General features: G+C 53.2%; 6 protein-coding genes across 6 annotated transcripts; 4 read left to right on the top strand and 2 right to left on the bottom strand.

Moving 5' to 3' along the window:
• Positions 1 to 428: 428 nt before the first annotated feature.
• On the top strand, positions 429 to 2,000 carry MRS44_009192 (uncharacterized protein; the record flags this gene model as incomplete). The annotated part of the gene is made up of 1 exon (XM_046276430.2): positions 429 to 2,000. One exon carries the CDS (start codon positions 429 to 431, stop codon positions 1,998 to 2,000), a length of 1,572 nt encoding a protein of 523 aa, XP_046132660.1.
• A 650-nt stretch (positions 2,001 to 2,650) lies between these two features.
• On the bottom strand, positions 2,651 to 3,692 carry MRS44_009191 (uncharacterized protein; the record flags this gene model as incomplete). The annotated part of the gene is made up of 2 exons (XM_046269817.2): positions 2,651 to 3,029; positions 3,082 to 3,692. 2 exons carry the CDS (start codon positions 3,690 to 3,692, stop codon positions 2,651 to 2,653), a joined length of 990 nt encoding a protein of 329 aa, XP_046132659.1.
• A 2,615-nt stretch (positions 3,693 to 6,307) lies between these two features.
• MRS44_009190 (uncharacterized protein) lies at positions 6,308 to 7,123 on the top strand (the record flags this gene model as incomplete). The annotated part of the gene is made up of 1 exon (XM_046269815.2): positions 6,308 to 7,123. The coding sequence occupies one exon, from the start codon at positions 6,308 to 6,310 to the stop codon at positions 7,121 to 7,123; it is 816 nt and encodes a 271-aa protein (XP_046132658.1).
• Positions 7,124 to 7,827: 704 nt separating this feature from the next.
• Positions 7,828 to 10,008, top strand: MRS44_009189 (uncharacterized protein; the record flags this gene model as incomplete). The annotated part of the gene is made up of 4 exons (XM_046273888.1): positions 7,828 to 8,104; positions 8,201 to 8,256; positions 8,310 to 9,369; positions 9,419 to 10,008. The coding sequence occupies 4 exons, from the start codon at positions 7,828 to 7,830 to the stop codon at positions 10,006 to 10,008; spliced, it is 1,983 nt and encodes a 660-aa protein (XP_046132657.1).
• A 333-nt stretch (positions 10,009 to 10,341) lies between these two features.
• On the bottom strand, positions 10,342 to 11,394 carry MRS44_009188 (uncharacterized protein; the record flags this gene model as incomplete). Its single annotated transcript, XM_046273887.2, has 4 exons — positions 10,342 to 10,415; positions 10,467 to 10,794; positions 10,845 to 11,182; positions 11,229 to 11,394. 4 exons carry the CDS (start codon positions 11,392 to 11,394, stop codon positions 10,342 to 10,344), a joined length of 906 nt encoding a protein of 301 aa, XP_046132656.1.
• Positions 11,395 to 11,866: 472 nt separating this feature from the next.
• Positions 11,867 to 13,807, top strand: MRS44_009187 (uncharacterized protein; the record flags this gene model as incomplete). Its single annotated transcript, XM_046278593.2, has 3 exons — positions 11,867 to 11,943; positions 12,771 to 13,634; positions 13,690 to 13,807. 3 exons carry the CDS (start codon positions 11,867 to 11,869, stop codon positions 13,805 to 13,807), a joined length of 1,059 nt encoding a protein of 352 aa, XP_046132655.2.
• Positions 13,808 to 14,817: the final 1,010 nt, after the last annotated feature.

Below are 14,817 nucleotides of genomic sequence, written 5' to 3'. Positions count from 1 at the left end.
CTAGATGCTTCTTCAACAGCCAAAGGCGCAACCAGACAAAGGAATCCATGCAATACACCGCTATAGCCTTTGACTTCAACCATGGACGATTGGATCAAGATCTACCCCTCCATTTGCCCCTCCCCCACCGGCCGGTACCCTGAAGGATCGACGAACTGCGTCGTGCAGGCTCTCCTCGTGGTGTTGACTCTGACGCCTATTGCAGCCGTATTGATCGAGAATATAGCGCCTCATGTGCCTGCAGCGATGCATATTGTCCATTCTCGTGCCCTTGCCTCCATCCACGTGGGAGGCATTTCTTTCAAGTCCAAGTGTGACCATAACTGCGCGACAGAAAAGAGAGGCTTCCCGCCTCTTTCGAGTGCTTGAGATTATGTTCGACAACGAATCTTCTGATCGATAAGCATTTGCTATTGAAAATCGACATCATGCTCGCCACAGCGCCTCTGCCGCAGTCGCGCTATCCCAGCCATGACCTCTCCAAGTTCCCCGATGCGCTCAAGGGGAAGCGCATTCTTCTCTGCACCGAGTCGTTCGGTCCCGTTAACGGCGTCAGTCGCACCACTCTCATGCTCGTAAATCATCTACGAGCTCATGGCGCTCAAGTTGCAGTGGTTGCGCCTCATAACCATACACAACACAACACCTTTACGCCGCCCCCATCACCATCCATGTCTCCCGCGGACAAGCAGCCTGAAGTGCGGGTTACAGGGTACCCTCTTCCTTTCAACCCGGAGCTTTCTATCGTCTATCCTGTGCGCAACTCGACACTCTTCACCAGAACGTTTGGTGACGACTCCCCTCCCGATCTGATCTACTTGGCCAGTCCTGCAAGCCTGGGCTTCCAGGTGATGCTCCAGCTGAGACAACAACCCAAGGAGAAGCAGATCCCTGTCATTTGCAACTTCCAGACCGACCTCGCTGGATACTGCTCCATCCTCTTTCCTGCGCCGCTCAGCCATGTTGCTGTTTTCGCGTTTGCGGCCGTCCAGAGCTACCTGTTCCGACACCCCTCGGTCAAGACCATCTTTTACCCTTCGAGCTTCGTGAAGCGATATCTGGTGAAGCAAAAGGTGCAGGAAGATAAACTCGAGGTTTTGACACGCGGCGTCAACACTGAGCTGTTCAACCCCAAAATGAGGAGCGAAGAGTTGCGCCGACAACTGGCACCAAACGGCGAGATCATCTTTGTGACGGTCTCTCGTATCGCTGGCGAGAAGGGATTTGACTTTCTGGCCAAGGCGGCCAAGGAACTCGACGCCAGAGGGTTGGACTTTAAGCTCTACATCGTGGGCGGCAACCGAAACCCTGACGTGGAGAAAGAGGTGCAAGAGCTATTTGATCCCTTGAGGGAAAAGGGCAAGGTCATATTTGCAGGTTTCAAGGTCGGCGAAGATCTGGCAACTGCCTATGCTAGCGGCGACGTCTTTCTACACTGCTCAGTGACGGAAACCTTTGGGCTTGTCGTGTTGGAGTCTATGGCTAGTGGCGTTCCGGTCATTGCTCGGGATGAAGGTGGCCCTTCGGATATTGTTCAACACGGAGACAATGGCTTCCTCATCCCGTCGGATGATCTTGACGGCTTCGTCACCAAGGCCATGAAGCTCGGCAGAGGCCATGCCCTACGTTCGCAGATGGGACAAGCTGCGAGGTCGTATGCATGCGAAGCTACATGGGAGAAGATCAACAACAAGGTCGCATGGCGTATGTGCGATACCATCTCAGAATGGAAACGCGAGCGAGCTAGGCCACTCAGCCGTCAACTATCCACCCTCAGCGCATCGACTGAGCAGCTCATCCCAATCTACGGCTGGCTCATGATGAACGATGCTATGCGTGACACTGTCACACGAGGAATAGTTGATGCTCGACTCATGGGTGGCCTAGGCATCATCCTCTCGTTCTGGATGGTGACGGGTTGGTACATGGTGTTTACAGAGTGCTTTCTCTGGGCCAAGGGTCGGCTGAGGGACGTGGACAGAAAGAAAGTGGTTGCATAGATTAGAGGGACTCATTCACTATCGGCGTTGCCATGTATTTGCGCTTTTGGGAGGAGTTGGAAGGAATCGGTGTTCACCATGCTTGGCGATCGATACCTTGTTGCATGAAGCTGGACGGTCCTTACAGGGTTGGAGTTTTTTGTTGCCCGGCAGTTTTTGACGGTGATATTCCTTTGCAGACTATATTAGCTTATGATACCAGAATCCTCTTATTCATGCGTCAGTTGAGACGATGTCGCGTTGCATGGGTCGTGGGTTGGGGTTGCAACACCATACGATCTTGTTTCATGTATGAGACAATCATGCCACAGCATTGTAATAGAAGGTCGGGATGAAACCAGCGGTTACATGTCCATTCAGGTTTGGCTTATCAATTGATTCTATGGGATTTGTCTAGTAAAGTAGCTAGGGATGGTAGGTAGTGAAGAAGATGAATTTACGGACCTGGTCAGGTCGGATATCAACTAGGAACAAAGTGTGCCATAATAAATCGGCGTAGACTAGAGAATAGGTTGAAGATGATAAAAAAAAGAGTAATAGTAGGTAGTAGTAAAACAGACAACCGCTATGCATCTCGACAAAAGACAACTCGCTTTAATAATGACCGTCTAGCGGTCCTCCCTCTCAGCTTCCCTCCAGTCTTTGGCGCATTATATTGTCGGCCCTCTTGGCACGGAGACGGCCTGTCTCCGCTTGTACATCTCTGCATAGTTGAAGCGCTCGTACGTGCCGAAGCCGACGGCGGCGACAAAGATGACGAGCCAGATGCTCGTGATGATGAGGCCGATGGGGAAGACCATGAGCTGGACGCCGGGGAGGACGAAGGCGACGGTGCCGTTCTTGAGGCCGGCGATCTGCTCGTCAACGGCGGCCTGGGCCCGCGCAAAGTCGGACATGACGACGTCCTGGGAGAAGACGCCCGTGAGGAAGGCGGCCTCGTTGATGGAGACGTTTGTGCGGATGGTGCCGCCGGTGCTGTTCTTTGCGGTGAGAGTGAGGGTTGGCATGATGATGTACTCAAGGTCGGCCCTGAATTTGTTAGTGTCTGTGTGTGTAAAGTGAGGTGGAGGTTGAGTCTTACATAGTCATGTTGTCCCTCATCTTGTCTGGGTCAATTCTTCCAACAAACATATAAGTCTGCATAAGCTCTGGACCAGCCTCTCTCTTTGTCATGCTCGCAACCTGTCCAACCATTCCTGTGCCGTTCATGTCCCTCGGGTCAATGGGCATGACGGTTGCGCCGTCAAACGTCACTCCAACCTGAACATCCTCGGGGGCAACTGAAGCAAAACCACCTCTCGCCTCGGAAACCTTGAACAGTCGTAGATCGGCCTCGAAAACTCCCGTCTTCATATCCAGTGAGGGCAGGTTGTAGCACACGCATGCGCCGGAGGGATTTGTGCTCTGGTGGAGGCCGCCGAGGACTTGACGGCATGCCTTGTTTGTGTCGGCGTTCCAGGCAGTCAGGTTGAGAGATCCGTCCTTGGCGAGGGCCACGTTTGGTGCAGGGAGCTGATCGAGAGTCGAGTTTTCATCGCGGCCAGCGAGGGTGCTTGTGAGGAGAGAGATGTAGGGGCGGTGGAGAACATCGTCGGCACTGCGCAGAACGATGTCGCCAACAAGAGATGATGCTGAGGCGGAGAGGGCGAGGAGAGCGGTTGCCGCGAGGCGAAGTGACAGGGCCGAAGCCATAGTTTCCTACTCTTTCTTTTGCTAAGAATTCTCCAGTCAATCCGGTTTCGTCTCCTTCAATACGTGGTAGTTGTGAGTCAAATCGTTGGTGAGTGAGTTTCGTGATAAGTGTCGTAACGTCGATGAGCGCTCTCTTTTTTTCGGCAAATCCAAATCCAGTTCCAATTAATCTGACAATTTAATTCCGTCCGGCGGCGAGAATTGAAGCTATCTCTTAAAAGATGATGGGCTTTTGAGTAGTTGTACCAGACTTTTGAGGTGGGTATTGGGTATCTCGGATATAGCGAATGTGTTCGGATAAAAAAGGTCGCCAAGCAGGTCCACGACCAACGAGGATTAAGGTGGTAAAAAAAGACCCGAAGGAGGGGAAGAAAAGAATTAAAGATTGAAGATCAACACAGAGGCAGATCGTGGCAAGAAAGAGTAAAAGTTAAGGACAAGGGGGAGCGGAAGAAGCGAGAGAGAAGAAGAAAAAGAGGGACCAGCCCATGCAATACGCCGCTCGCCAAACGGTGGAAATCGTACCAGACCAAGACGGACGGACTATGATAAATGTAAGTCGGAGACCAAGACCATATACGAGATTACACACTTCTCTTTCTGGGCAGGTAGAGAGGCAGAGGGGAGCGGCGTCTGGGGATGAAAAGGGCAATGGGGCCCGGGGGGCTTGTCACAGTAGTAGCCAGGGGTCGAATTCTCAAGCCAAACCGGAAGAGAAGGTTACCATGGTCGGATCGACTGACGGTGTGACAGGGACGGGTCGATGTTGATGCAGGGGTTTCTTGAGTTCGGGAAAGACGGAAAGGGTTTTCTTGGAGTGTCTAGTTTTTGGGGGAGGGGGAGCCTGGACCTGCATGTGATCTTCGAGAGCGTCGAGTTGAGCAGTTGATGTTATGTGGTTGGCTGAGATGAGTTGAAGATCGCTGTGGGCGCTTAAAGGGAACCCATACTGACATCATGATGGCCTCTTGACCTCACGATACAGAACAAGACAGAGCAATTCAACTCGATGTCGGCATTCAGACAAACAGCTCTGTCTCGGCCTTTCTTCCTGAGGCGTATCGCTTGCCGTCGCATCATGGCTGCAACTCACACAACTCGAAAGCAACCTGGTGGCTGTGTCAGATCGGTAGGTGGCGACGGTTAGTCTACCGGGCTAGTGGGTATCGCCCTCCACTTGGGCAAGCGTGATGGCTCTCCGGGGTTCGGTTTGGTGGTTGTGGTGGATGGTGGTGTTTCAGGTTGGCCATGGGAGGGAGCTGGGCGAGCTGGTTGAGTGGAGGAGTTGTGTCAGGCTGAGCTGAGTGTGTTCTCTTGGAGTATGTATTTTCAAGTGTTGATCAAGTATTTGAGTAACCATCACCAGCAGCAAAAGAAAAGAGTACAGTCTAGACGCTGATTCTGCACAGCATCATCACAATGCGATGCATGGACGGGAGGCCACCAGTTCGGCCTCCATCCAGTCCAGGCAGCCACAGGGGTCGCTTGGGCTGTCAGGGAGCGCTAGGGGCACCCGTCGCCCTGGGCCAGGGGTATCTTCCAGGGCTCAACCCCTGTTCCACATGGCGCCTCGCCCACTAACGGCCGGCCGGATTCCGCCTGACCACCAGCCCTGGGAGTTTGGTGTCTAATTGGTGCACAATCTTGAGCGTCCCTGTTGGCAATCAGTCCACTGCGAGTTGGCGATGGCTTCATTTTCTTGAATTGTTGGATGTTTTTCTTGAGCATTGGTATCTATCGTCGGTCATAGGATTCTTTGAAAAATCCCAGCGCGCGCGGTTCGCGATTCCCATGTCGACCGCATCTTGAAACACGGTCAGTGGCGATCCATGTCGTGCCGAATGTCCGTCTAGCGCCCAAGATGAGAAAGACGGGTCGAGTCAGTTTGACGCTGTTGAATTCTTTCTTCTTCTCTTTCAATCTTGAGACGAGCGATGAATGATTAGCATGTTCATGTGAGGCGCCAGTCGAGGCGAAAAAGTCGCCGTGGCAGAGGTAGCGCAAGACGGTGAAACAGTCTTGCAACAGGAACGTCGACCTTCCGGTGACGACCACGACGGCTGCTGTGTCAATGGCCTAGACGGAACACTGATGAGAATTTTTCGAAGCAAAACGACCATCAAGTTTTGCTGAGAAACTCTTTAGCGAGCAGCCGGGACGAAACTTGTGTCATGCCCGCAACTAGTTTCCAGTCTCGCCGTTGCAGGCGCTTCGGTCCAGCCCTATGCCTTAAGACTTGGCTTATAACCGTTGCCAAGGGCTGAGGTTGCTTCGATGCTACCCGGCTAAACACGTGAAGCACTGTGAAGCCATCGTCAAACCGTTAGCAGACAGCGACGAAACATGACGTCCCGCGGCTTCGGTTCAGAGGATTAGACATTAATTGTCTGCATCGGCAATCTTGAGATCTCATTGCAAGTGCCGTGAAATAAACATGTTGAAGTGGGATCATGTTGAGAACCGAAATGGGTGGTGTGCCGGGATGCCTCTCAGCTGAATAGATAGGCAGATTCGAGGTGGTGTCATGGCAGCTTTCAGGCTATATAGTAACAAATGAGCACATCTACGAAGAACGTAGACTCTACAATCATCAACGGTTACAAAATCTGAGCAGAATGGCATCACAAGAAGCCCCCGAGACAGAGCCTGAACTCTACTTCATGGATTTCAACGACGACAGGCCCGCCACCATCGTCCTCCTCCACGGCCTCCTCAACTCACACATCGAGTGGTCTTTCGTGATCACTCACCTGGGCAACTACCACATCATCGCGCCCGACCTCAGCGGCCACTCCCGGTCGCGGGACATACTGCCCGCCGACATCGGTAGCTCGGCGGACCGCGTCGCCGCGCTGATCCGCCGGCACGCAAAGGGTGGCCGGGCCCACGTCGTCGGCCTCTCGATGGGCGCCTTTGTCACCCTCCGGCTCGGCCAGCGGCATCCGGACCTGGTGCTCTCGGCGTTTGTCACGGCCGGACATCCGATGGAGCGCCAGTGGGCGTGGGTCGTCGGACACCCGAGCATCACATACTACATGACCTACTTCCTGCTGGAGCTCGTACCCGTCTGGCTGTACATGCGCGTGGCGACGGGTCGGGGCATGCGGCACCACGAGGGGCTGCTGTCGGAGATGCGGCGCAACAGGAGGTGGGAGGTGATCCGGACGGTGGACATGGGGCTGCTAGAGCTGACCTGGGAAGACGTGCGAAGCCTGCCGATGAGGACGCTGTCGATTGCGGCGGAGACGGTAGACGACATCGAGGCGGTGAGGCGGATGGGCAGGGAGATGCCTGTGGAGGGATCCCTGGGCGCTGTGGTGAGAGGGGCGGTGCATACATGGAACCTACAGAAGCCCGAGCTGTTTGCGGAGGCCATCAAGGCATGGGTTGAGGGGAGGGAACTGCCGGAAGGGATAGAGATTCTGAAGTGACAGAAGCATCTTGTCAAGAGCGTCTCTTCTGTTGTTTGCTGGCTTCTTGTCTCCTCAACTCGAGGCATTCATACGAGTCAGCTCTCTTTACCTATGAGGAGGTCGATATTAACAATGACAACCCGCAGGTCAATTCCACGACTAATAATGACACGAGTCAAGCAGCTTTTACTCTTAAACCCTTCGTACAGATGCCACGCCAATGCACACTAAAGGCACATCATTCTCCAACGGCATCTACAGCTTCTTCCGCTCCCACTGGCCGCCCTCACCGACTTGGGCCCGGATGCCTCAGTGCATGTTCCGCGTGAGCCAGCACCTCTGCGGGCCTCCCCTCCCCCACCAACTCCCGTGTCCTCGCCCGCTGATTGAGAGAGAGGAGGGCATTTCCATGACAGCGTCGTACTGCTGCGCTGGCAATAGCTTAATGGGAGGGGGGACAAATCAACTGGCAACACAAATTAACATTTTCATGCTTCCTGTTGCGTCACGTGAGCTGACGGGAGCAAAGACTGGAGACTGAGCCTGCATGATGGCCCGTTAGCGCTTTGTTTTGGGTCAACGAGAAAGCTGCGCCTCCAAAGGAGAGGCTTGCTCCTGTCATCATCCCATTCTCTTGAAGGTTTCTCGAAAGAAGGTTTTGAGTTTCCCCTGAGAGGAAGAAAGACAGACGAGACCGAGAAAGAGTGAACAAGAGATCAACCATGGCTGAAGTCACCTCCGAACCACAGGTCACCTTTGCCTCTGGCAGAGTTGGTGATGACGGCAAGGCCGACTCGCCGCCTGAGCTGAGGATCCTCCACTACAACGACGTCTATCACCTCGATCCTTCCAGCGCCGAGCCCGTGGGCGGCCTGCCTAGGTTCATCAATGTGTGCCGCGAGTACCAGAACGGAGAGCAGTATGAGGACCAGCCCAAGGTGCTGACCCTCTTTTCGGGAGACGTGTTCAACCCCAGTCTGGAGAGCACAGTTACAAAGGGTGAGTTAGGATGCTTCTAAAGTCTATCTTTTGGGAGGAAGCCAAGACTTATATATGTCCTCGCCAAGCATGGATGGCTTGCTAACCTAGGCTCAGGTCAACACATGGTTCCGGTGCTTAATATGATTGGAACGGACTGTGCTTGTGTAGGGGTGGGTAAGTCATACCACCCTTGACCGACCCGACAACTGACCACCCTCTATAGAACCACGACTTTGACTTTGGCGTCAAGCAGTATGAGAACCTCTCGAGCCAGTGCAACTTCCCCTGGCTCCTCGCCAACGTCATCGACCCGGACCTGGGCGAGGAGATTCCTCTCGGAAACGCCAAGAAGACGCACATGCTCACCACCTCCAACGGCATCAAGGTTGGTCTCATCGGGCTGGGAGAGCGTGAGTGGCTCGAGACAATCAACAGTCTTCCGCCTAACCTCGAATACCGGTCCGCCACGGCCGTTGCCAAGGAGCTCGTGCCGCAGCTGAGAGAGCAGGGCGCAGAGATCATCATTTGCCTGAGCCACCAGCGAGAGCCCAACGATGATAAGTTGGCCCAACAGACTGAGGGCCTCATTGACATTATCCTCGGAGGTCATGATCACTACTATGCTCACAACTTTGTCAACGGCACTCATGTGCTGCGTTCTGGAACCGACTTTAAGAACCTGAGCTACATCGAGGCTCGGAGAAAGCCTGACGACCCTACGAAATGGGACTTTGACATTTGGCGACGGGACATCACGTCTTCCATCGAGGAGGATCAACCTACTCTAGAGCTAGTTGACGAGCTCACATCCAAGCTGAACCAGTCTCTGGCCAAACCTGTTGGATGGACAGCCACTCCCCTCGACGCGCGATTCAGCACCGTCCGCACCAGAGAATCCAACATTGGCAACTTTGTCTGCGACGTCATGAGACAGCACCACAACGCCGACTGCACCATCATGGCCTCGGGCACCATCCGCGGCGACCAGATCTACCCTCCCGGAGCGATCCGCATCAAGGACATCACGACGTGCTTCCCGTTCGAGGACCCCGTCGTGCTGCTCCGCGTCACGGGGCAGGCCATCTTTGACGCGCTCGAGAACAGCGTGTCCATGTACCCGGCGCTCGAGGGCAGGTTCCCCCAGGTGTCCAACATTCGCTTCGAGTTTGATCCCTCACGGCCGAGGGGGAACAGGGTGCTCTGGGCGGATATCTGCGGGGAGCCATACGATCCGGAGAGACTCTATGTTCTGTGCACTAGAGGCTACATGGGACGTGGAAAGGGTAAGATTCGACTCACATCAAGTAGCTACAACACACTAACAGTGGATAGATGGATTCACCAGTCTGCTGGTCAAGTCCGAGGGCGGCGAGTGCGAAGAGATCATCGAGGAGGAAAACGGCATCCTCATCTCAGCCATGCTCCGACAGTACTTCATGGGCCTGCTCACCGTGGGCAAGTGGAAGAACCTGGCCCAGCACTGGGTCAACGTGGCCGAGCGCTGCGAGACCCCCATGTCCCCCGTAAAGACGTCCTTCAATGTCGACTTTCCCAGCCTAACCTCGCTGGCTCAGAAACTGCCAGAGGAGGAAAAGACCGAGAAGCCTGCCGCCAAGGATCCTTGGGGTCGGTTCCTCAAGAGGCGATTCAGCATTAATGTTAGACCTCACAATGAGAATGACGGCGATGAAGAGGTAGAGGAGGAGAAGGAAAAGGAAGAGGAACCTGAGGAGGAAGAACACGAAGATCCCGCAGCCGTCAGACTCGACTTTGAGATCCTTATCATGCGCAAGTACTGGGCAAAGTGGGTTCTCAAGGCCGGCGTCAAGGCGAGCGTCTGCGATCCTCTCGACATCACAGTCGATTGGACGCGATGCATCGCTCCAGTGACCGAGGGAAGAATCATCATGGTTGGTGCATAGAGTTACATGTTGATCTTGTGAATAAAATTAAACAAAAAAGGGCACGGCATAAACATGGGGCCTGTTGGATACGACGAAAGCAATGTACAATTCGCCGAGTGTATTTATGATTTCTCAAGTCAAAAGATTATATACAAGGACATGAGAAATATGTACAAAGATCTTGTTCTACATGAGAATACGCGCAATGTGTAGAAATGCGCTGCCTCTCTGGAACAACCGTACTACAAACACCGTCAGTAACGTGCCCCTTCTTGACGTGCCAAGCTTATTCAGCTCGACTCAGTGGTGCACTTTACATCCAGTCTTGGTTTTGGTTGCTCCAGATGACCTTCATGGAGGCGAGCACTTGCCGTTGGTGCAGACGAGGTCGTCGGAGCAGTCATCGAGAGTCTTGCAAGCAGCGCCTATTGCCATGTCAGAACAACCTCACTCTTCCAGTTACAGGTACAACATACCTTGGCAGTGACCGGGCCAGGAGCAGGTAGGAGGGGGAGTAGTACCGCCACCACCGCTGGAGCTTCCGATACGCTTGATCAGCTTGTCGCCCAGGGTGGTGATGCTGGACTGGAACTCGTCAAAGTTCTTGGCCGTCCACTTGGCGCCCTTGGCTCCGGGGACGGCGTCGCTGCCGGGGAAGGCGATGTAGAGGACGTCGTCCTCGCTGTGGCCAAAGTTTCCGTTCATCGACTTGCCGAAGCAGGCCGTGGCGAGCGAGATGGACGCCTCTCCGACCACGGGGTAGTCGCCGTCATCGCCGTTTTCGTCACCCCAGATGCCGTAGAACTAGATACTGTCAGCTATGCCATCTCATCTCTGCAAGAAAAGAAACTCACCATCTTGTTACCGCACACGACAGCCATGACACTAAGAGGCTTGATGCCATGCTTCTCAGGGTCGAAAGTCTTCCAGCCAGACTTGGTACCCTCGTTACCAAAGACAATGTACGGGTGGATGTTGGCGTCGAGGTCCTTCTGCGACGTGCCGTACGACTCGAGAACCCACTGGAACGAGGTGACGGACTGTGTATCACCAGAAGAACCACAGCGGCCGTCGTCGGCGGGGCTGCCCTGAATGCCGTCGCAGTCAATGTCCATGTTGACGAGCTTGCCGTTCTTGCCCTGGAGGTAGATGACGTTGTAGTCCTTGACGTGGTCGCCGCAGTACGAGTAGGCTAGAGCGGTCAGTGTATGTGTGAGAATCTTACAATAGGTACATACTGCCAGAGTCACCATCGCTGCTGTAGAAGCCAGTAGCTAGGGTGCTCTTGCAAGAGCCCTGCTTGATGATGCTGTCCTTGAAGCTCTTGACATTGGCCGGGACGTCGCGTGCAGAGACGGACGCGGCGAGGAAGGACGCCAGCAGCGTGTTTCGAAGAGAGGGCATGTTTACAAGCAACCACAGATGAAGCTGAATGATTGAGGAGCCAGAGATGAACGGCCGAGGCCCTCTGGTCTTATTTAACACGAGGAACGGATCATCGGGGCGCAGCTTTATTAAAAGCCGCCCATTTCATCCTGTATGTTTCAGCTCAGCCTTACGTCGCATCCACTCTCCCCTGGTCCCTAGACGACGATCCATTCAGGGCATCACGTTTATGCACTGGGCGGTCAGTGTCTGTCCACTCCTTAATAGAGATGGCTCAGCCGGGCTTACGCCAAGGATGGGATCCATCGGGATCTAGAAGCCCATCAGCGGGAAGAGGGGGGGTTGCTGTACGGTCGCAATGTTTAGCCTGTTTTTGATCTACTACCTTCTAGACTTGGCGATCTGATGGGACGAGAATATATCAATCTCATGTTTCTGTTTGTAACGTAGGAATGAGGTAGTTTATGGATGGTAGCCCTGAAATCTCGCCATGAAACGAGCTTCCTCAGCTGGAAAGAAGCCTTTTGTTTCACGAGATGGGATGACCTGGTACCGCAGGAATGTAGTGTAAGCCTAGCCTAATTCGCCAGGGAACGCAGCTGGAAGCATAAACATGATCCGAGAGATGTTGACCCGTCGTATTTAAATCCAGTCAAAACGCAAAAGAACCTTCTTAATGTGGCCTCTGCGTTCTGGGATCGGCCGCGACCTTGTTCATGCATATGCGCTGACCTTTTTCTTTTTTACCCCGGTCAGCACCTTGAGCGGTTAAAGGCTGTGTTTCTGCATGTGTCACTAAAAAGGTCGAGTCGACATTCAGCTCTAAATTGCAATTACCAAATTGGTCTGTTCCGCAGCAGAGTCAGCACCCTGAAGAATCGGCACATCGACGCTTTAGTAATCGTTCATATGTACATTTATACAATCAATGAATAAATACACAAAAACCCTCGGACTCGAGAATGCGAGCAAAATGAAACACACAAGTCTCGTTTGTCCAATAGCGATGCTTCATTTACAGGGTAGCTCCTCTTCGTCCGCTTCGGCCTCCGCGCGCTCGAGTTAGCGAGCCTCAGAGTCTCCACTCTGTATCAAAACCTCCGTGTTATTGCCTTCAACTTGTCCGTAGGATGAATGAATGACGAATTCATTGATAGTGAAGGCTTAGAAATAGGTTTGAAGAGTAATGTGTTCGGCCGGATGTCGACCGTAGACTTGAGGTATAAGAAAGAAGCTGGAAGGAAAGGAAGAGGCAATCAATTCAGCATCAATTCATTCATCCGTGTAAATCATCTACTGCATCATGTCCGCCCGCCAACCTCAAAGACCAGGCTGCTTGGGAAGCCAGTCCCCTTGCCTTCCTCTCCCGTCAATTCATCTGCTTGGGAAGCCAGTCCCCTTGCCTTCCTCTCCCGTCAATTCATCCAAGACGTCCCTAAAATCCCCTCAACCGTCGACCTCACCGGCCAAACTGCTCTCATCACGGGCTCAAACGTTGGTCTTGGCTTTGAGTGTGCAAGACAACTTCTCGCCCTCAACCTCTCGCACCTAATCGTCGCCGTCCGATCCCAATCCAGGGGCGACGCCGCGGCAAAGAAGCTTCAGGATGAGTTCCCTCGTGCCAAGATCGAAGTGTCCCTCGTCGACATGTCTTCATACAAGTCTATTCAAGCCTTTGCTAAAAGATGCGAGTCACTGCCTCGGCTCGATATTGCCATCTTGAACGCTGGATTGAGTCGACCTCGATTCGAGAGGTCTGAAGAGACAAAGCATGAGATGACCTTTCAGATCAACTACCTCTCCACTGCCCTCCTAGCCCTACTTCTCATCCCAATCCTCAAGGAGAAGCGTGGTACTTCTTCTCCCGGACGTCTGGCTCTTGTTGGCTCAGACATGTCATACTGGGCAAAATGGGAAGAAACCGAAAAGACTGTCTTCAGTGTCCTTGACGACGCCTCTAAATTTGAGAGCACCACGGCTTACAAACTGTCCAAGCTCTTCCTCCTCATGTTTGTCGACAAGCTGGCGCGCCTCGTGCCCGCCGAGGAGGTCATCATCAACTTTCCCAACCCCGGAGCATGCAGGGGAACCCAGTTTGGAGCTGACAGTCGCTCCAAGCTTGCCGGCATCATGTTCAAGATCGTTTCGCACATCATTGCAAGGCCGACTTCTACTGGTGCTAGGCAGTATGTGGATGCTGTCACTGTCAAGGGTGTGGAGAGCCATGGAGCGTTTGTGGGCGAAGGAAGAGTGAAGCCGTAAGTATATTCATATTCTTATCATTACTTAAGTAATAAGCTAACTTGATTATAGACTTGTCCCGATGATGTACGAAGAGGCTGGCAAGGCTCTTCAGGAGGCGGCCTGGGCCGAGACGATGAATGAGTTGAGCTTTGCGAACCCACTGAAGATACTTGAAGGTAGCGGTTAGAGTGTACCATCCAAACATGTTTCTCATTTGTCGATACATTTATTTCGAATTTACCATGTAACAAGTTAGCAATAATAGACGTGTGGTTATTGGATAACTTGACTTCTACGTGCTGTGTTTGTGTGCACGGGTTGAGCGTTAAGTGCGAATAAAGACACAGGTTAGTTCGACGAAAGGATGAATAGAAGAATAATAGAAATCTCTTAAGTTGAGAGAGAAGGGTCGCTTTTACAACCCAATTTCTATCCAAGACTTATCTGTTCAGCTCCTCTCATCTAGGTATCCAGGTACACTTCCCCCCTTCCACTGAAATTGATCTTCCCATTGCCTCAACATTACATCATTAGCCCATGCGTTTCCATCGTCCCTCAAGGTCGGGGGTCGAGTCTTTGGTCGCGAGTGCTCGGGCACAGTCGTGTTTGGGAGGACATCCCATCCCATTGTGTTCCTCTTGTCCCATCATCAAACCATGGACCACGGAGTCTCTGGTCTCTGTGTATTCGGATCAGTGACAGAGTATCGAGGTGCCGCATCCCGGGCGCGATATCTCGGGAGCAGCCCCCTTTCCTCCTCTCCTCTAACCACGGCTCTCCCAGGAGAAGTCAAAGGCTGTAGCTCAACACCCCCAAGCCCATCACCCGAGCTCCCGTTCGTGGACTGACCATTCTTCCCGGGCTTACGTCGTGCGCTTAACCAGCAGTATAGGCAGAGACCGAGGGCCCCTCCGCCGCACATGGCAAGGAAGATGGAGCCATACGCAAATTTGCGCAGCACGCTGTTGGAGTGCAACAGTTTATTATAGGACTGAAGCAGTTCGTTGTACTCGTGTCCCAGTTTTCGGCAGGCCCAGTCCATCTTAGAGTCTTCCGTAGAGGTTGCGCTGTACTTGTCGGGTACTTTTGTCGGCACCGTAGGTCAAAGGGTTTTGGGCAAGTCTTCGAGTTGATCTACCATCACTGTCAGCTTGAACCTCCTGAAGGGAAGGCTGTCCATGCTCCTACGTTTTGGAA

Source organism: Fusarium solani, assembly GCF_023522795.1.
Source record: "Fusarium solani strain SB1 chromosome Unknown bctg00000005, whole genome shotgun sequence".
Taxonomy (NCBI): Eukaryota; Fungi; Ascomycota; class Sordariomycetes; order Hypocreales; family Nectriaceae; genus Fusarium; species Fusarium solani.
The sequence above is the reverse complement of the archived record's forward strand: the minus strand, read 5'-3'. Positions and strand labels throughout refer to the sequence as shown.